The sequence below is a fragment of the Mercenaria mercenaria genome, chromosome 6 (genome assembly GCF_021730395.1).
Source record: "Mercenaria mercenaria strain notata chromosome 6, MADL_Memer_1, whole genome shotgun sequence".
Lineage (NCBI taxonomy): Eukaryota > Metazoa > Mollusca > Bivalvia > Venerida > Veneridae > Mercenaria > Mercenaria mercenaria.
The window spans coordinates 1,861,652-1,883,469 of record NC_069366.1 but is presented as its reverse complement, the minus strand read 5'-3'; the positions used below and the strand labels follow the sequence as shown (position 1 = coordinate 1,883,469).

At 35.0% G+C, this 21,818-nt stretch overlaps 2 protein-coding genes across 3 annotated transcripts in view; one reads left to right on the top strand and one right to left on the bottom strand.

The window, feature by feature from the left end:
- The window catches only part of LOC123549746 (uncharacterized), a 30,704-nt gene extending 8,886 nt beyond the window's left edge, over nt 1-21,818 (bottom strand). The window contains exons 1-7 of one of the 2 annotated variants that reach the window (XM_053544956.1): nt 21,695-21,780; nt 21,271-21,392; nt 6,734-7,363; nt 6,361-6,519; nt 6,037-6,201; nt 947-1,078; nt 516-606 (exon numbers count right to left, since the gene is read on the bottom strand). In XM_053544956.1, coding sequence (XP_053400931.1) covers nt 516-606; nt 947-1,078; nt 6,037-6,201; nt 6,361-6,519; nt 6,734-7,309 — 1,123 coding nt within the window. In that variant the 5' untranslated portion in view covers nt 7,310-7,363; nt 21,271-21,392; nt 21,695-21,780. Of the gene's footprint in view, nt 1-515; nt 607-946; nt 1,079-6,036; nt 6,202-6,360; nt 6,520-6,733; nt 7,364-21,270; nt 21,393-21,694 lie in introns of both variants that reach the window. The other variant, XM_053544957.1, reaches the window with a different exon arrangement.
- On the top strand, nt 9,298-10,170 carry LOC128557927 (uncharacterized protein C17orf113-like). Its single transcript, XM_053546593.1, has one exon. The coding sequence runs from the start codon at nt 9,298-9,300 to the stop codon at nt 10,168-10,170; it is 873 nt and encodes a 290-aa protein (XP_053402568.1).

The window sequence follows — 21,818 nt, the reverse complement described above, 5'->3', positions numbered from 1 at the left end:
CAGTATCATGTTTGTAAGAGTTATCTATACCAGGCCGATGGTCTGTTGTAAATATCTTTATGACTGTATTATTTACTTACGATGGATCTGAAGAAAAAAAAACAAGCCTAAAGAGGATCTCATTGGAAAGGTCCACAGGTAATTTGTTTCTGTTGTTTTTGTTTAGTTTAGAGTCACAAAGACACAATTTAGGTCATATGGCGACTTTTCAAGACTTAATGGTATAGGAAGCCCCAGTGTACTCTCTAGGCATTGTCTTAGGCATGAATGGGCACCTGGTATAACCCAACAACCTTCCGTAAGCTAGATTGTTAACTCACGTGTTCACGTGAAGAATTCTACACCACAAGTGAGGTTTCGAGAAAAGTGATTTAAAGTCAGTGACCTTAACCACCTGACCATAGAGGCACCTAAGCCTACAAGTATAGTTCAGCATATTTGCAACAAGGTAATAAATGCACATCAAACTGATATACGCATAGATCATATAAGCAAAGAGCAACCTATGAACAAACCTTGTTTCTTTTTCACGTACTCAACCTGCTTCTCTCGAACACTGCAGACATCTTTAAATTTCTTGACATCTTTGTGAACTTCCGTTAGTTGCTGTTTTATCAAATAAAAACGTACCAAAATTTGATATAATAAATCTAGACAGTATTCGACGATATTTATAATCTAAATGAAATATTGAACTTTTTGTTGATTCTGAATTGTAAATACTTTACTTTACAGATGAGTTCTTCGAAATACAAATTGCAATATATTCAAAATATATACGAAAGAATATATACACTACACTATTACTTTGTTCCCAAAACAATACTGTTATAATTACAAATGCATTGAACGTTAATATCGCTTGAAATGACGATAGGCACCCTATACCCGATCATGTATTTTAAAATGGAATACATCATATCATGTCTAAACAATTTCCTCATACCATTTGCAAATCCGTGATGTCTATTTCAATCTGAGCTACACGTGATTCAACGTCACTGACACGTGGTTCAAGTTTTGTCTCATCAACAGTAATTTGTTCGATTGCTTGTTGTTTGGCCACATTTTCCTGAAGCTTAGAACATTACGAACAAACTATGTATGTTAATGCATTTTGTATAAATTTGTCCTCAATCCAAATATAGATCTTACACTGAAAATAAATTTGATGTTCACTCTATTGTTTTGCTTTTATTATATACCTACATAAATGCAGGCAGAAAACTAGAATGGTGTCCACAGGACACGGATGCAACTACATACTACGTCATTCTCTAAATAGCGAAGTTTCTATTAAGAAAGGGCCATAATTCTGGAAAAAATCATTATTTATGCTCATTTTACATGAAGACCCTTCATCTACGGAACTTAAAACATATCCGTTCAATAGCTGGTGTTTGAGAAGTTGAACACATAAGATATTTCTCTATATTCTATAAAGCAAAACTATCGAAGGGCCATAACTGCGGTAAAAATATTTTCCCTTCGTGGTCATTTGCACATCAAGCTTGTTCATCTGTGGAAGTTTGAAGCAAATCAGGCTAATAGTGTGGCAAGAGTTATGACAGACAAGATTTTTCTCTATATTCTATATTGCAAAACTATCAAAGGGTCATAACTGCGGTAAAACATTCAAAGATAAAATTCCTTCCTTTATGGTCATCTGCACATCAATCTTGTCCGACATCTGTAAAAGTTTGAAGCAATCAGGCTAATAGTGTGGGGGGAGTTTGACACACAAGATTTCAGGACGGACGGAAGGACGTACTGACTTACGGGCAGCAGCAACGCTAAATGCCCCATGACATAAATCTATTAATAACGCACACGGAATCCCCATTCAGTTCTATCTGAATATAGATGAAAGCTAAATGTTCATTGTCTTTTATAAATTACTGAGCAGAGTAGAAAATATTATTGAGAATGTTTCAGGTTTCAAATATTTTTATTGTTTGTACCTCTTTGACAGTTATTCCGAATGCTACGACCTTGCGTAGCTGACGTGACGGGCTAGAACGCTTACATACCGTATTTCTGCGAGTATATTTCAGCTAAATAGACATTTTTGTTTCAGGAGAGTATTTAGTAATCGTGTGCTAAAAGAATAATAAGCAAAAAGGTGCAGGAATACAATAACATGGTCGATGCAACAGTAGCTTGATCTTGGATATTGTATTCGGCTGTCGTGGATTTTGCCGAATCCGGTCTGGCAAACACCAGGGCAGTCGAATACAGTATCCCATGTTTAAACCAGTTATTCCTTTTTATCTTATTCACAGGCTTTATTATCAGTTTGTTTTAAAATGTATATGACAAAATTTGTATTTGTACATCTTCAAAGACAATCAAACATCAGTTCATCTGGTATAGATGAGTTTACACTCGGCCCTCGGCCCGTGACTGAGTAACTGTAGTAAATGTTTGCACATGTGCACTCCAGCATGACCGCAGAATGTAAACTACGTTAAAGTTATATCACACTTCAATCAATATGAGCCTGTTTTATAATGAAAACCAGTGCAGAACAAAGAAAAAATCCTTTGCACATCCACCACTGCCTTGCTCAAAATGAAAACTTTGATTAATGCACATTATCACTGACAGTAAGGGATTTATAATTAACAGGCAATAATTTGATAAATTATTTTTCAGCCATACTGATCATTCACTTTGAGAAATTTAGGTTAAAAACAAGAGCTGTCTCCATAGGATGACACATGCCCCCGATGGCACTTTGAATGAATAGTTATGGCCGATGTTAGAGTTTAGGACCTTTGACCTACGGACCTGGGTCTTGCGCGCGACACGTCGTCTTACTGTGGTACACATTCATGCCAAGTTATTTGAAAATCCATCCATGGATAACAAAGATATGGACCGGACACGAATGCACTATCATGAAAAATGACCTTTAACGTCTAAGTGTGACCTTGACCTTTAAGCTACGGACATGGGTCTTGCGCACGACACGTCGTCTTACTGTGGTACACATTCATGCCAAGTTATTTGAAAATCCATCCATGGATGACAAAGATATGGACCGGACACGAATGCACTATCATGAAAAATGACATTTAACGTCTAAGTGTGACCTTGACATTTGAGCTACGGACCTGGGTCTTGCGCGCGACACGTCGTCTTACCGTGGTACACATTCATGCCAAGTTACTTGAAAATCCATCCATCGATGACAAAGATATGGACCGGACACGAAAATTGCGGACAGACTGACAGACCGACAGACCGACAGACGGACAGACGGTTCAAAAACTATATGCCTCCCTTCGGGGGCATAAAAACAGGAAACTGATATTATCCAATTCAAAGCTCATGTTTTACGGACAAAACATAACAATATCTGACAGAACTTATAGCCTGTGGCAATCAACTTACATGAAAATATTTCTGTTGATTTTTTGGAATTTTGAAAGTTTTATTTAACACAATTAAAGGTGATTGGGGTTGGGGTGATAACCGCAGGAGTCAAGTTTTACGAGGGGTAGGGGAGAGGAGTTGGGCAGGAGGGAGTGTGTCCGGGTAGAGTGTGTCCAGATAGAGTGTGGTATGTGTTAGGGGAGGTTTCTAATCTGTTGTTAAGACCATGATCTCAAATTTTTGTGGAATTCAGGTTTGTTTTATTAATTCGATTAACTGAAGATCTGATTTCTGCATATATCGTGTGATAACGTTTTTTGTATATTTCAGAAACAGCCCGCCACGTGCTATATTTGTCCGGTTGTGCACTTTTATGGCATTGATGACTGAAGAGAAAATATCAGTGAGTCACCTTCAGTAACTTTTATTACCCTGTCTAAGTAGGTGACATGCTCGAAATCACAAACATGTGCGATTTTACGGTTTTGATCACTAAGGTGATCAATGTTTTATCACGCCACTTGCATAATTATTAGGTAATAATTTCCCGTATACAAGAGGGAACAGCAACTTGAATGACAAATAGCTCCGCCTCTTAAAACTTATAATAAATATCATTCAAGTCGGGCAAATATATACAACAGCTGTTTGAAGCAAAACTGAAAGAATGAAAAGATGATAAAATGAAAGAAAATTTGACATATTCATTTCATTGACATTAAGGTTCACGTTTTATGTTTTGTAAGTGGATCTAGACATAAAAAATTGTTGTGGACGGAAAGGCGGCTCCTCAGGTAAGATATCATTAATAACATATCTATCTTAAATCAAAGCATTCTGTACAAAAAAAATGTGTGATCGATTGTTTTTATTGTGGTAATACAATTCGTAATACAATGATGATGTCTTTTTGCCACAAGTAAATAGCGTAATTAACATCCGGTTTAACAACAAGGCAACCAACGGCGTTGTAACTTCGTCTATAGTTTCCATCGCCAACCATCACAAACACGACATCGCGTTTTTCGACATTTAACTACGATTTTTATAATTTTTAGCAAAAATCCAACGAGAACACATGCCTTTTTATTTGTTAATTTCAAAGGGCGGACCTTGCAGTAGACTGTTTCAAACAATAAAACACTTCTCCCGCACAGACAAAAGTTAAAGGACAAAGTGCATTAATTGCACGTATAAATCTTATAACGAATTTGTCTTAAAATGCATTAAATACATTTAGTTTGTCACATACATGGGAACAGACAACTCAATACGCATTCGAAAACAACGAAATCGTTAAAATATCAAACAGATTAGATGAGGTGTCGTTAAATGTAATGTACATGTCCAATTTTACATGACGAATCTTTCATTAATCTTAAACTGGTTTTCCAAAGTTGAAAACCTGGATGTCGTTGGGCGGGCGATTGGATAAATGGATGGATGAGCGGCGTCTTGTTTTTCAACTCCGTCCAATAACTTAAGTTTGGGTTGATAGCTTATAGTAAAACCAATGTCAGGAGTTGCATATTGGTCCAGCAGATTAAGGGTCAAGGTCACTTTTACTAAAAACTTTTTTAACAGTTTTCGTTCACTAATTTTAGTTTGACTTGCTGTATTGAAATTAAACTTGGTCTATAGTTAAATTATAGAAAAGCTAATGTTGGGATTGCACAGGGGGTCAGTGGCTCAAGTTCAAGGTCAGCATAACTTAATGAATACGTTTAATTTGAAAATTGCACTGTGACACATTGATCTAAAGCGGTCTATTTCTACCCTTTTGAAAGTAGAAACTTTGGAGGGCAGCGGTCAAGGTCAGTGTCACATTTAATCTTTGTGCTTGGACAATCGAAAATATGATTTCCTGTTTAAAAATTTAGAATGGACTGACATACTGTCAACAAACTTTTAAGCTAATATGAAGAACTAGCTTTGGACTGTATTTAGGGGTTGCTGTTACTGAAATGCTATCGCTCAATAACTATTAATTATGATTGAGAAATCGTAATGGAACTTGGTACGTACGTAGCTTAAATTAATAGGACAGAAATTTGTTTATGTGACCAACAGGGTCAATAACACTGTCAGTGTTAAATCAAGGTCAGTAACTATTGATGAACATGAAATAAAGATTTTATTTGAAAAATCTTGTTCCCGAGATTTTAAATCTCTATCTTATATAATTCTCACTGATGCTGTAAAATAAAAATATTCGTTTCAAAGGTAACCGTGGACGTTGTAAAATTGTTTCAAAATTTGCTATGCCTTTAGTTGATACTTACAAGCTTACATTTAATATTTGCATATAATTATGAAGCCATTTCTTCAGGGTCATTTCAAAATACATAAAGGAGATCCTGCAATTACATAATGTCTTCTAAACGAGCATTCGTTTTAGAGTTTTAGAGTACGGGTTGATTCATGTACACGAAACCTGTGTTCAATCTATATAACAGCGAAATATTCCACTACGGTAGAAGTGAATTATGATTTAACCTCAGTTTCACTTCCAATATTTTTGTGTTGATGCGTATATTGCAGATTTTGAATATATTACACAAATAATATTGCATAGGAAACATTATATTAGGTATACAAAAAATTGACTGAATAAAAGATAAAACAAAGGATTCTGCATATCAAGCCTTATTAACTTACAGTCTTTAGTTTTGAATCATAATCAGTTTTCGTATCCTTTATCAAACATTTAAGATCAGTTGCCAGTTCTTCCAGTTCTTTTGTTTTGCTAACAATTGCTTCCATTGCCTCTCTGCAAACCTCAGCCTCAGTTCTTGTGGTTATATGCACATCTTCATTTTTTAGCTAATATAAAAGAACTTTTTTGAATATTAAAGATGATTATCAGCATTTTGTTAGTAAAGTTATATTTTCACTTTTAAAATTCATAAAATACACACTTAAAATATGTCGAATATCGTAGTTATGTTTATTTGTTTTATCGTATAAGTCAAAATTTCTTACATCTTTAAGATTTGTCACAGCTTGCTGTGCATCATCTCTTGCCTTTAGTTCTCTGTCGTCCTCAAGTATTTCTATAATATCATCAATCAATTCGTGTAACTTGTTTTCCTCTAGTTCCATTGATGGGGAGTGGAATAACAAATTTCTTCGATCGCGAGTCTGAAAATAAAAATGCATTTTCACAGAATAGAACACAACAATCTCAACAAAGAACAAATCATATGCAAGTAGTTTTAAAATACAGACCGGATTTTCAAAGTCTATCCGAAGAATAGATCAATACACACACAGAAAGGTCATTTCATTCAGTAAAATTAAATAAATAAGAATATCCAACAATAAACAAATATGAACCTATGCATGCCTGTTTTACCTTAGTGAATACATCTTTTCCGGTAACTGAACAATTCAAGTGGGACTGCAATTTCTTGTTATTTATGAATAGATGTAGTAGCCCAGCTGAATCAATAGCGCAAGCATCATTTTTATCATGATAACCAGGTGCATTGATGAAGCATTTAGCAATCTCCCATGGAGATATACCCCAGTTTTCAATTTTGGTATTCTGCCACGACGGTGTTGGTGGTGACGAAGCATGGTTATTTAATATGTCTTCAAAAACGGCATCGCAAACAGCATTTGGACATGTATGCAGTTGTTTCTTCCCTGGTAAACAATTGCAATTTTTCTGTACCCATGGACACCAATTTTTACCAGTGTCTTGGTCTTTTTCACTGTTGTGCTTTGGTTTTAAAGTTCTCAGAGTGCAAGTGTTACATGCAACTCCGGTCGGTGTGGCTTGCCCTATGGTAGTAAATATTCTATCATGTTCTTGTTGTACAAGGCATTCGGCGAATCCTGTTATTCCTTGCTTCAGATACTTGAAGGCAAGCCCGCCTTTGACCCAGTTTCTGTATTTTGAATTCTTTAATTGACTTTGGTGATTCATTGCTTCTCCAGTGTTTGACAGATCAGGTCATTTTATGTCAGTGCGGGTGACCTGCTATTTGAAAAGATAGATAGACACATTTAATCATTCCTGAAAATCAGAAACGGGTATAATTAACAAAATTAATCTGATTGGCTGATACGGAAATGTATATCAATTGTCGTTCAACTGCGTGTACGCTGAATTATGTAAATGCAACATAAATGTGCAATGTGAATTAATAGACAATACAGATGCATGCCATTTCAAATTCAAAATTATGTCTTAGATGTTCCGAGTTTTACAGTATAACTGTGAATATTTTATATTCTGTTTTTGTTTGTAACACGTGCACACAGCCGTGTCGTCCAGATCGGAAGTTTATTAGGGAAGTTCATCCAAGTTCTTCTGTAAAGTTGACGATGTTAAAATATGCAGAGTGTCTCTGCGATATGAAATACTGACACAATGTGCATAATACCTATTTACTGAACTGTGCGTATAAGATGAGAAATGCGCGATTAAAAGGGTCATACATTTTTTCGTTCAAGACCATTGTTCTTATAGTATACTAAATACGTAGGGATAGTACGGTGTTCCGTTGGGGCCATCGCAGTTTCGCGTTGTCGTCCTAAGGGCGAAATCGCGAAAACACGATATGTTTACGCGAAAACGCGATACTTTGACGCGAAAACACGATGCTAAAACGGAAAACACGATGCAAAAAATATCGCGTTTTCGCGCTGTTAATAGTTAATATCGTGTTTTTGCGATTTCGCCCTCGATCTGCCATCGTCTTTTCGTGTTTTCGCCTTCGTAACAAGTAGGGCGAAAACGCGAAAACACGATATTGATAGCGCGAAAACGCGATATTTTTTCTCAACTGCAAAGGCAAAACTGCGAAAACACGATGTTTTAATAACGTAATTTCGCCTTCAAACGCTTGCAAGACATTTCGAGAGACCGTAAATTCGAGACGCGATCTTAGGATATTTGGAGTTTTCTTTTTCGTATCGAAATAGATACACTTTTCCAGTCACAAATGTAACATAACATATTACTTATTTGGTATTAAAATGCGCATATACATTTATAGCCAAACTATTTTAACATAGATGAAGTATTTTTAAAGATGTTCTGTTCAGTAGGACATGTGACCTTTTCAGAGAAAATTGTAACATGAAGTATGTATACAAAGTAAAACACAAGATATTCGATAACATTTTTGCAAACAGAAAATTTTATACTTTGCAGATTTTATTAAAACTTCTCATCACCGTTTGGAATTATGTACGAGTACATATAAATTGGAATATATAGCCAACTAAAATGAATATTTCTATGTGCTTTTTTAGATATTATGATATATGTCTAAAAATTCTCTCAATATTATTGGAATTGTTTCATTTGTCAGCATTTTAACAATTACATTTTTAGACAATTTCATTTATTATACGCATGAACACCAATAATTCATACATAGATTTTCGATCATACTGTATGACAAGTCTAGGCTATATTTTATGTTATCCAGAACAATGACGTTACTTCATTACTTTCGGTTTATAAAATTGTGCAGAACTAGTTTATGTAGAACCATGCTTAAAATTTCATTTGCATAATTATTCAAATGTTATAATTTCATTCAATCAGTGTTCGCGTTTACGCCGTAAAAGTATCTAAATACGCAGTAAAATTGGTTGGCACGCAAAATTTTCAAGGCAATTGCGTACATGGGACGCAAAGTAAAAACGGAATTGAATACGTTACGTGTATAAAGTCAACAAAACTAATCACGATGTCGGAATCCCAATTTCATTTTCAGCAGCATTTTTTTCTAAAAATAGTACAGAATGACGTAGCCTATTTTCATTCAGTGACGTATTCAGACTGGTCCAGCGTATTGATCAAAATCGCTACTTATCGATGTAAATTATATGGAAACAGTCCAGTTACTGCGGGATATTATTAAAAACAGCTGACTCATGCATTACAAACCGAAAGTAAACATGGAGTCGGCAGCAAAAAAGAAAAAGCATACCCGTAATTTCCAGGAGGGTTGGCTTAAAGACCCCGAGTTTAAGGATTGGTTAATAAAAGACAAAAATGATAACAACAATGACATCATGAAGTGCCTAATTTGTTGTGAAGCAAATGTTAAAAACGTTTTTACAACGGGTTGCACTGACTTCCAACGTAGTGCGCTTGTTCGGCATATTTCGAGCGATGCTCATAGAAGTGCATTAAAAACAAAATCGTCCCGCAATTCCCTTAAGAAATCATTAAAATGCGCTGAAGAAAAAGCATCAGATTCCCTGACTTTTCAGCTGAAAACTGTATATTTCATAGTTAAAAACAACATTCCGCTACATACTTACACTCCACTGCTTGAGCTTCAAAAAAGTAATGGCTGTGATGGACTGAAGCCAGGACACTATGTGTCACATGACGCTGTATCTGAAATGGTCGAGAGTCTTGCCAGCTCTTTAACTGATGACATAAAACGTGAGATTGAGGCTAGCAAATTTATTGGAATTATGACAGATGAAAGCTGTGACATTGCTATCTTCAAGAAACTTATTATCTATGTTCAAACAGTTGTCAATGGTAAAATTAACGTCAGTTTTGCGGCAAATCTAGATGTGGTCGATGGTAAGGCTGAAACCATTTACAACGCAATCAAAGATTGGCTGGTGTTATGGGACATTCCAGTTGGTAAAGTCATGGGACTAGCTACGGACGGGGCGGCAGTGATGACGGGTGTACAGTCTGGGGTTGGTGTTAGAATTCTAGGAGATAACTTTAGACTAGTCCATATACACTGTGTAGCTCATAAACTTGCCTTGGCTGTATCCAGGCTGCTGCCTCAGTCAATGCCGTGAAGACATACGAGGGAACTGTGGAAAATGTTTATTTCTTCTTCCGCAACTCGGCTGTGAGGTACAACCGACTTCGTGCAGTGTATGCCCTCCTGGAAGACGATGATTTGGTCACCCTCAAGCGCCCTCACCCAGTACGTTGGCTATCCCTCCACCAGGCAGTTGAAGCTATTCATGACTCCTGGGCTGCATTAGTAATGACCCTTGGACAGGAAGCTGTCAACAATGATCAGGCCAGGGGATATCTTCGTCTTGTAGATAAGTTCGGATTCATATCTCTGACATGTCTGCTCATGGACATTCTTCCAGTATTCACCAAGCTATCTAAGGTATTCCAGAGGTCCTGTTTAGACTTCTCAGCTGTGAGATCTGGGTTACAGACAGCCAGGAACACACTGATCACTTATGGCGAGAACACAGGTAGACACCGTAGTACACATTGACACTTGACACAATTTTTCAGCCATACTATGATATCGTTATTTGTTATCTGTATACTCAGAATATGAATTGATATAAGAAAAATAGAACTATTCAGTCATAAAATATATAGAATAGTTAACAAATATTAAAGCTTATATTATGTTGCATGTTCTTTGACCTCCAAAAAAATCTTACTAAAATGTATGTCCATATTTTATTCTTTTCGTGCAGGTGAAATGTTGACCTACACAGCTCTTCGTGACCAAATAGCTCAGACAGGGGGTTACCAGGGCCAGCCTGTGACCATCAGTGATGTAGATGAAACAAACTTCATCCGTACCAAAGGTATTATTAAAAAGGCTAAGTGTTTAAGAAATTTGAAATGAGAAACACATATTATTTTTGTTAATCAGAAAGTTCAATTTCGTCAGTCCACAGTTGTATTTATTGTCAAAATAACCAGTGTCCACTCTTAATAATTTATAATGTCAGTTACTAACTTTATTATTTAGATAATTATTGCTCTCCTGTTCTTTCTGTTTTTCACTTGTGTTCTATTTCTTTCCCAGATGCCCTCATTGGTAGTCTCTTGGAGAAGCTGGAGCAGAGATTTCCCAGTGAGACTATGCATGTATGTGATGAAGAGTTTCGATGCCATTTTCTCACCAAAGCTGTACCCAGAAGAGTATAGTGCCATGTCAGCCTACGGGAAGGAGGACCTGAAACAACTGCTGGACTACTACCAACCAGCTGATATGAATGCTGACATCATTTTAAACAGGGACAGATGTTTCAGAGACTTCCTGCAGTTCAAACACCACACTCGCCTTCACAGACGTATGGGGTTTGCAGACTACATTCAACTTGTGGTCACAACTCTAGGAGAAGAGTACCCAGACTATGTTGTCTTAGGGCAGTTGGCCCTGTGTGTTCCTCTCAACAGTGCATCTTGTGAACGCGGATTTTCCTCTCAAAACCTCACAAAAAACAAGGCCAGAAACCGCCTAGGTGAACAAACTCTCCAGGACATTATGAAGATCAGTATCAATGGCCCACACTTTGCTCAGTTTGATTATACTGAGGCAGCCAGGAAATTCAGGGCCATTAAAAACAGAAGGAAATAGACACAAGTTAATGCACAAAATTTAATGTTAAACCAACAAGTGTGCCACTTTAGTGTTACTAGCAATAAACATTTTGTGTTAGTGTTCACAGTTGTTCATCAAGTTTATATAGTTCTTTAAACTGTTAGCATTTTCTGTGTCCTGTATGAACAAATGTTCATGATAAAAACCGTAAACTCTAAAAATATTCTGATGGGAAATTGTTGCTTTAATTTAAAAAGAATTTTTGTGTTCAACAGTCAGTGTATTTCCATTTAAATTTTAATGCTTAGAAATACAACATACATGCATAAAAAATTCTATTTATGCATCAAAGTATTAGATAAAGCTAAATGTTATTTTTGTTAACTTTAGTCTGTATTACACATTGTATAATGGATAATGAATTTTTTTCAAGTATTATATGAAATTCTAGTCAAGGTTTGTTTTATTTTTATTTTTTTAAGTAACAATTAACTAGTTTTAGCCATATCTGATTAAACTTTGTAATTTCTTCATACCTTTGTTGTGTTTATCAGAACTGGATAACATGCATTTATGAAGTTAAATAAGGTGTTATTTATTGTAAAACATAGTCAATTGTCAATATTGTAGTCACAAAACATGGGACTCAATCATATTTGGCTGGCACTCAACATTCTTGAGAGTACTGAGTCCCAGGGACTCAGTGAAATTTTCAGAAAACGCGAACACTGATTCAAACATTACAAAAACAAAATAACTCTGCCAGTACCCCGACATCTTTCCAAATAAGATCTGGACTTTTAACTGAATTAAAGTCACTTATTTATAAAACAGTGCAATTTTACAACGGTACACAGGCATTTGAAATATGTCTCAAAATTCAAATTTTGCTGCACTTATGATTGATTAGCAATAGATTAAACTAGCTAGGACTACGCCAACAACAATTAAATAAATAATGAATAGAATGAACTTGAATACATGTTTATTTTAAAATCACGTTCACAATCCTTTCGGTCATTTTTTTTCGAGAAGGGCGAGGAGACAGATACCAAATTTTCACGAATGTTTTACCAATAAAACAGGAACAATTTAACAATTAGTCCTATTTCAAATGTATTCTTACTGAAAAAAGTAATCACATAAAATATACAAAGATACATGAGTAAGCTGTTGATAAATAAATGATACACTCACTTTCTTCGGATGGGGTTATTGCTAATAACTTAATAAATGAAATCCATTTATTATGTTTTTGCAATATGTGGCATAAAGGTTAGATCCCCACCTTTGATGATGCATATCAACTGTTAATATTTGTCTTTTCTTGATAAAATTAGTCACCTATCACATATTATGTATGATGCTGTAACAGAATCATTTATTGTTAATTGTGTTTTCAAATTCGTCATTTAGATATTAAATGACAGATTTCAATCAAAGATACGTGTTGGTTTTTGATTTGATTTACTACATCATCAAACAGAGCTCATAAAGTGAGTGTAAGATATATACCTTGGTTATATGGAGCTAATGCTACGGAGCTTGCATAAAGACTTGTACATGGTACATCGTCATGCATATAATAAACAACATCTGCCCCAGTCTAAAATTGCTTCTTTTAGCTCCCGATAGTTGTCACAGGATATTTTTTTTTCATTTCAAGGACAATCTATCGCAGATTCCATCTGTACTAAATGACATACAAACGTAGACAGACTGACAGACAAAACGACAAACAAAACGAACGGCACACAATACAGGCCAGTAACTACACTGAGGCACAGGGAGGCCGGTGCCTCCCTGTTTTTCTGCCAAGATTATGAGAAAAAAGTATATGTTTTGGGTCACCATCTTAAAAGGCATAACCGAACTGAGGCACTATTATTTCGTTTTAATTTGTTAAAGTATTTTCCGCCATTTTCTTAACATCACGAATAATACATGACCGTAGCGATAGACTAAAACGAGTATGTGCGTTTGTTCGTGGTTGTTAGGTAAATTTGAATGGTTAAGGCAAAGCCCCGACAGGCATTAATTTGGAAGGTTGTGTCCCACCCTCCTCCATAGGAGAGTTTGTAGGGGCTCCCCCAAAAATAGGATATATGATATGAAAAACACATTTTGTTGCGCTGCTTTTATATTAAAGAGAAAAATTACCCTTTCACTCCGCGATCTACCCCGAGTACTCATACCGATTTATGGTTCGTTTGTAATGTCTCTCTTGCGGTGGAGGTCTCGGATGCAACACATAACTTACTTTTTGGGAGGTGTATGTCTATAATATTCTTCTTGATGGAGCTGCTGATTTGTCTCATATGAGTAAAATTAAATGTAAAAATGTTCAAACAATTTTCCCTAAAATCAAAGTTCCGTCTAATGTTGCTCTCATGCTGAAAAGGATATTAGTTTTCAATAAAAAAAATCTTCTTTCATACAATGAAAACTTTACTGGAAAAACGCCAGCTCTTCAAACATGTGATGAAGGTATTTTTGTACACGAACTATCGACTTGTCTGCTTATTTATTTGTGAAGGAATAAGCCGGTTTGAAATATAAAATGATAAAATTGACACACCCGTGACCTGCTCGTGCGTGAAATTGATTAATCGAGGCATGTTATATTGTACGGACTGGATTAGAGTAATAGAAGCAGAACTTATAGCTCTTGCGTACCTACTGAAAAAAACATAGATTTATTTCTCAAGCGAACATAAATTCCTTTATGTTGAACTGTGATAAACGTATACAGTACATTTTGCCTTACAGGTATTACTCATTAAGCGACCAATCAAGAAACTTCGCAAACTGACTATTCTATTGTGCCGAATAAAAAAATACTAAGACATTGTTTTGATATACTTATGGGCAACACTTCGGCTGATACTACAATACTGGAGCTTATTTGAAACTGAATAAGGAAGATCAAAGTTTAAACTAGTATCTACAATGTTTGACATAATTTGTTTTAGACTATGGATATATTTAAAGTTGTAAGACTTAAAGTGTACTACATGAATATAATTTTTCTAGTATGATAAATATATAAATTTTTATTCGTATAAAATACTCACGAGTACAATTTTGAAGCAATGGTAAGGATAAATGTGTAACAAGAAGTTATCATTAGGTTCAACACATCTGACAGAAAGAGTTTTGCTACTGATCATTTAAATTCTAAATTTGACTGGAAACTTATTCTGTCACGCTCTTTGGAATAAAAGTAGCTAAATACGTCTCTCATCGGTATAAGACACTGTTTTGTCCTGCTATTTTTGAATTACCTTACATTTACAGTATTATGGTTTCTTTCTGTTTATATTATTCGAACGCAGTTATTAGGAGCTTTTTTCTCTCGTTTTGTTTTACAAATGCAATGACACTGCAATTTATGCACATATTACCAAGTAATGAGATCCAAGCAATTAAAAGGGAAAAAACTTACCTTGTGGGTATGCATTTCGCTATTTACATTTGAAAGCAGTTCTACCATTTTAGATAAATTTTTTTTTTGCATTTAGGGGCGTTTAGATTATGACGCAAATGTATCTGATAACATATACAATGTACTGTTATTTTGACACAGACAGTAGACATTTTTGACCGGTAACTTGATTCAGTATTATATCTTATAAATCTTTTGAAAATTACTAAAATTTCTTTACTGGCGTGTCTGAATCATGAAACGATCATGAAAGGATATCAAATCACGTTAACCTGACATTCATTTCTTGTAATAGTGGTAAAACTTTTGTTGGTACTAACCAGTAACCAGTAGAAATTATTAAATGAATTGCAGTTGTGAAATATTTACTAAGCTGTAGGACTAGGAGTACCAAAATCTGCATTAAGCAAATATAAAATATTTATTTTGACCGTATCCCAGAGTTTCAGATATGCATATGCAACAGAAGTATTTTATCACTCACTGCACTCGCTAATAAATTTCATTAAAAAGTGGAACGTCATAACTGAACGACTGAAACGTCGAGGTCTGATAATTCTTCAAACCTGTCCTCTTAAATAGGAGACCTGAAAAGATGCAATCTAAATAATTTGCGCAAATAATTTGTAACAGTTTCTATGAAGGGGAGGAGGTGGAGGTATGTAGTGTTTAAGACAAAAAAATCAACCTTGCTACGGTCCTGTATTTTCTTCTGAAATACAAATCTACAAAAATACAGTTTACAAATGTATGCGCCAACATTGGCACTAGCCTTATACCCTTGCCTGATCTGTTTTATTGCTTCTTTCGATATTTGATAGAATTAAGCCCAGCTCTAGCTGAGAAAAATCGAGATTGAGCTTTAATGTAATTTTAGGTCGTAAGTTATATCAGTTTTTAACTAACGATTGGCAACTTTTACAACATCTTGGTTTTAATACTGTATAATTACATGTACATGTGAGAGGTAGACATAGTGTAGTATCGTACAATCTTGAACAATAAATTGTATGTAATGTAGCAATGGTAAGTGTATAAGCGTGTAATTAGACTCCACGCCGCTGACCGAAAGAGGTTTAAATTTTAAATCGGAAATCTGTTTCGCTACTTTTCCATTAAATCATTTCATTTACAGTATGAGGCTGCTGTCTGTTTCTATTATTCGAACGGAGTTATCAGGTGCTTTTTATTCCTATTTTATTTCACAAATTAAATGACACTGGAACTTATGCCCATATTACCAAGCAATGAGATCCAAACAACTAAAAAGGCATAAAAACTTACTTTGCGACATTCACTACGCTTCATACATTTTAAGATAATTTTTTCCACAGTATTGTATATATATATTGTTTCATTTAGCGTGTTTAGACTGCGATGCATGTGTAACTTTATGAGTAACTTTTTTGACTGCAAAACTTGATTTGATATTATATTTGGTAAATCGTTTGAAGATAATTAAAATTTCTTTTCTTTACTTGCGTGTCTGAATCATGAAATGATATCTTAATGTCAACCTGACATAGCCTTCAGTGCAATACTTAGATTTTTAATTTTAAGTATGTGGTCAAACTTGCTTTAGAGACCACAACACTCAATGACTCAGATAATAATCATACCTTGCATTCATCCATACATCTGTATATGTCACAGCTTAGTAAAAAGTAATTTCAATGTAATGTTAATTTTCATGGTAAATATTGAACAGTTTTACTTATTTCTATATATGATATATGATATGGTTTGAATAACATTATATCTAAATTTCAGATTAAATAGTGGCTTTGAATTTATTTTATCAGACTTAAAACATTTTCTGATATCATACAATATGCATGTATCTTACACTTTTCCGTCATTAAGAGAAGTTATTCCCGCAATAATTATCAATAGCTTGATAGGTAGGACTATCTGCAGGAGCGGCTACATGGAAACTAAAAACATTAAAACAACATGCTGAAAATGGTCAATTCAAGATTTTTTGGTCTTGCATATTATATATAAACAACAAACAAGAATTTTTCAATTGCTTTTCATAATTTAAAATTTGGGTACTATCTCTATAATATGATACCACCAATCTGACTAAAGTACTTGCTCTTCTAAACGAAGATCTGAGAACGACCCATTCACATTCGTCTTCTGTATTTTCGCAAATCTATTTTTGTTTGAACCAATCAGACAACATGTTCGAATGTCAAGGAGTAAGAAAAATTTGTAGTTAAGGACTCGAACCTGGGACCTCTCGTTTACAGAGCAAGTGCTCTATCGACTGAGCTAACCGGCTATCTGAAATCTTTCGACATAAAAATTGTTGATATCAAAACGCAAGACTTTTTAAAGCTTGCAGAATCCTGTAAGGTAGCTTTTGATTGGCTAACTGAAGGGTGGTCAGAACGAGGCCATCAATAGCTCGTTGTCAGATCCTATGCGTAGCGTCATAGGAGATGTACTTTAGTCAGATTGATGATACCACTTGCACTAAGATATCTGAAATGCGCGCAGTTTAGTTTAGTTTAGTTTAGTTTATTTACAAATAAGCATGAGTCCCACTTTATGTGGGCAGCATCAGCATATACATTCAGTAATATATCACATGACAACAAACTGAAGTATGATACTGAAATATCTCACAAATACCACATAGTTATAACGTCGTATCGTGTTTTTTACGCTGTTGTCATATATAACATATCTATTCAAAAATGAAAATTGAAGACATATTTGTCATACCCCATATAGCTCCCTTCGGATAAACTTCCCGGGGTGCTGTATTCGGCACATGTTTTCGTATATAGCTCCTTGGGACAGAGGAGCTGTATGTATACGACAAACCCGAATATGACTCCTTATACATGGAAAAATTAAAATACTATAACAGTACTGTTCGAGTAAAAAAAACATGAATATTTGGCAGAGTGTCATTTTTATGACCGAGGCAAGTGCCTCGGTTGCCTCAATAGTCGCTACGGCCATGCTATATAGCATAGCTTTCGCACATTCTATGCGCCCGTTAGTTTATATTCCAGCTTACACTGTCGCTGTCAGTTAGTTCATGTTCTTGCGAAAGAAGTTTTATATTATGCATACCTAAATAAAACGTGGCGTTTATCTGACTGAATGTTGATATATTTTCTAAATTGATTCATTTTGACATTACAACAGAATGAAGTCTTGCAATCATGCGGTTTTGTTCTTAACACGCCTTTGAACATATCATTTCTAAAAAGTCACGATTATAGATCTACGTACAGCATTTCAAAACATCGTTATAAGATTTCTCTCAAAAGTATAAGGTCGCTTTAAAGTTAAGAACTTATATCAGAACTTATTAATTGTTCGTAACGTTTATACTTTTTATTTTTATAAAAAATGTGTGACATTTTAGATTTCGATTAACTTATAAGTAGAACTTTATGACAACGTTTGATCTTTCAGATCTGACATGTGATACGCACTATTTATCCAAGAGCTGAATTTCAAAGATGTAATATTATTTTAAGAAGATTGACAAAATATATTATGTACTAAGTACATTAATTTTGTATTACATTTCTGTATTGTATTTGTATATGCATAAACTGTGTTGCTTCTTTCATTTTCGTTTCACGTCAGCAATGCTAAAAAGTTTATACATTAACATATATACATTTGCTCAACTGAAGATGTAAGAACCAAGCAAACATGACCATATGCCTTTAAATTAGCGTTTAAGAGTGACAATAATCGCAAATACGTTGGCTATTTCAAAACTCTTATTTTTCTGTACATCTATATTAACTATATATATTAACTAAAAGCTACGCGAATCTTTTTAACGTCATTTATTTTTTTCCAAAATCGGTATCTTAAAAATACAAAAAACATGTTTGAAATGCAGAAAAACGCACGAAATGGCACCCTCGAAAAAAAAAAAATACAGGGCAGCATACCCCCGGACCCCCTACCAAATGCCTCCCTATTTTTTTACCTCTGGCTACGGGCCTGCAACATATATGGATAAAATATAGAGGGAGCATTTTATGACACTGGGCTTATTCTCAATTGATCACGAAACTCAAGCCGACGTGCGATTTACATTTTGTTTGCAAATAAAGTATTGATGCGGTTTGGGTGGTTATTCTATTTCTACCAGTGATGTGAAAATTTAAAAGAAGCAAGCTGTATTTCGCGTAATAGCAAAACATTCAATATTTTTATATTGTTGTAAATCTGAATCAAGCATTTTTCTGACTTTATATAGAGCCGTATGGAAACTATAACTGACACACGGCATGCAGAACTTTACCAGTTTCTTTTTCTGACCTGACCTTGTAGTTATGTGAGAAGCGGTTGATTCACCAATCTAAATGAATGTTTTTTTATGTGTGTGTGTGGGGGGGGGGGGGGGGGGGGGGGGGGGGGGGGGGGGGGGGGGGGGGGGCTGAGATTTTGACGATGACATCTTTAAGTTGATGATTTGATTTGTTATTCTATTCGTATGTTACCATTTTCTAAGTGCAGATGCGGCTAAACATTGCCGTTTTATACACTTAGTGCGTGTTTTTCAGCAAGAGCATCGCCTAGATTCACACAGTATTTAGAGACATTTCCCTGCTCTTAATAAAATACTTGTAAACTGGTACGTAAGTATATCCTTCAGACTGCCTTCTAATTATAAAACAGATTTCATGTAAAACACATTCAATAAAGTCTTAGCAAGTTCTGCCTTATTTGACTGATGAAAAGGTAGACAGGCGAAAAGGCATATACACGGATAATATCGAATAACAGTTTTCTTTTTATTAAAAAAAACAAAAACAAAAGCTAAATCACCTTCAAAAAGAAAAGATCAACTCAATCTCGATTTCATCATTCTATTACATGTTATACATGTTATCTTTATCAGTTAACTCTAAATGGATTAATAACTACACTGCTACATATTTTAACCTCCATGCATATCAAAGAATAGGGTTCGAAAAAAGGATTAGATTCGGGTTGAAATATCCAAGTTGGGGTCGAAATATCCAAGGAGTTGGGGTTGAAATGTATCGGGGTCGAATGTACGGTCTCTCGAAATGTCTTGCAACCGTTTGCGCATGTCCAACCGAAATTTCGATATTAAAACATCGTGTTTTCGCGCTTTCGCCTTTGCAGTTGAGATGGCGAAAACGGGAAAACACGACAGAAGATCGCGAAAACACGATACAAAAATATCGCGTTTTCGCGCTATCAATATCGTGTTTTCGCGTTTTCGCCCGGCTTGTCACGAAGGCGAAAACACGAAAAGACGATGGCAGATCGAGGGCGAAAACGCGAAAACACGATATTAACAACGCGAAAACCCGATACTTTTTGCTTCGTGTTTTCGCGTCAATATATCGCGTTTTCGTGTAAAAATATCGTGTTTTCGCGATTTCGCCCTTAGGACGACAACGCGAAACTGCGATGGCCCCAACGGAACACTGTAGGATAGAATTATAACATGTACAGTGTTTTATTCTGGTCTGGTGCCAGTAAGCCGGTGCACCAAGAAAAATCTGCAAGTAATCTACTCACTGTACATGTAAAAAGTCATAGCTTTTGTAGTAATTGCGACATGCACTAGGACAAGAGAAATATACTACTAAATGTAAGGAATGGCAAGTAAGAAGCTGTTCAGTGTAAAGCTAATTTAAAAATGTTCTTACATAAAAACTTTTTTTTTTCACTGAATTCTCACACGTGAATCGTGTATTAAGAAGACGATTCACATACTGTTAATATATGATTTTAGTTTTGAAATGCCTTGCCAGAGACAGACATTGTTTGTTTTTAGGGATCATGTTAGTGGATTTGAGAAAAAAAAGGACAAATATCACACAGGGAATTTCATGTAAGTATTAGTCGATATATTTTTATACAACTATTCGCAGAATTCATATAAATCTTGAAAGCTTGTCACTGCGTTCGTATTCATCAGTACTCGAAATGTGTTAAAAATACTGAGTGTAAAGTTACTCTTGAAATTTTGTTCCTGTTTAACAAAGTTTTAAGTACATATATACAAAATTATGTCATGTTTGTAATAACGAGAAATAAAAGATCGTTAAAACCTTCAATACATGCTTTTGGTAGTGTTGTTGATTTGTGGATCCCGATTATGGACATTTAAAACATACTTACCGTTTCCAAAAACTAAAAACTGTACAGGAATCGTAAAGTCTTCACATATAAAAACAATGAATTTATTCGTCGTGGCTTGTCTTTTTATGCTTTGGCCTCGGTCACAAAATTCCCACGGGCTTCTGCAGACGTTAATACACAAATATTATATGTATATGTACACATAAACGGACATCCAGTGAAAAGTTTTGTTCACGTTTGTCTAGCAGTGATGTTTACGTAGTTTTACACGAAGAAACCTGATGATAAGAATGACCTTGGAGTGTTTTCCCCCTGATATTTTACTTGTTTAAATGTAAATGTTTGTGTAAAGTCAATATGATGCTTTTTGGCAATGATTAATTCGTTTATTAATTTATGTGCATTTCAATAAATAAATGTTAATTTACTTTACGAAAACATCAACAAAATCAAATAAACTTACCAAATACATGTAATCTGTTAAAAATCAACGCATGCATGTCAAGTTTTGCAAAATATCTGTTGCATCAAGGTAGGGTTCAATTTCATTTATATCATATTACGCCGTTTACAAAGATGCAATCTCA

Bases quoted from the DNA above. Each gene is read 5' to 3' on its own strand.
- LOC128557927 (XM_053546593.1), top strand. From the start codon at position 9,298: ATGGAGTCGGCAGCAAAAAAGAAAAAGCATACCCGTAATTTCCAGGAG.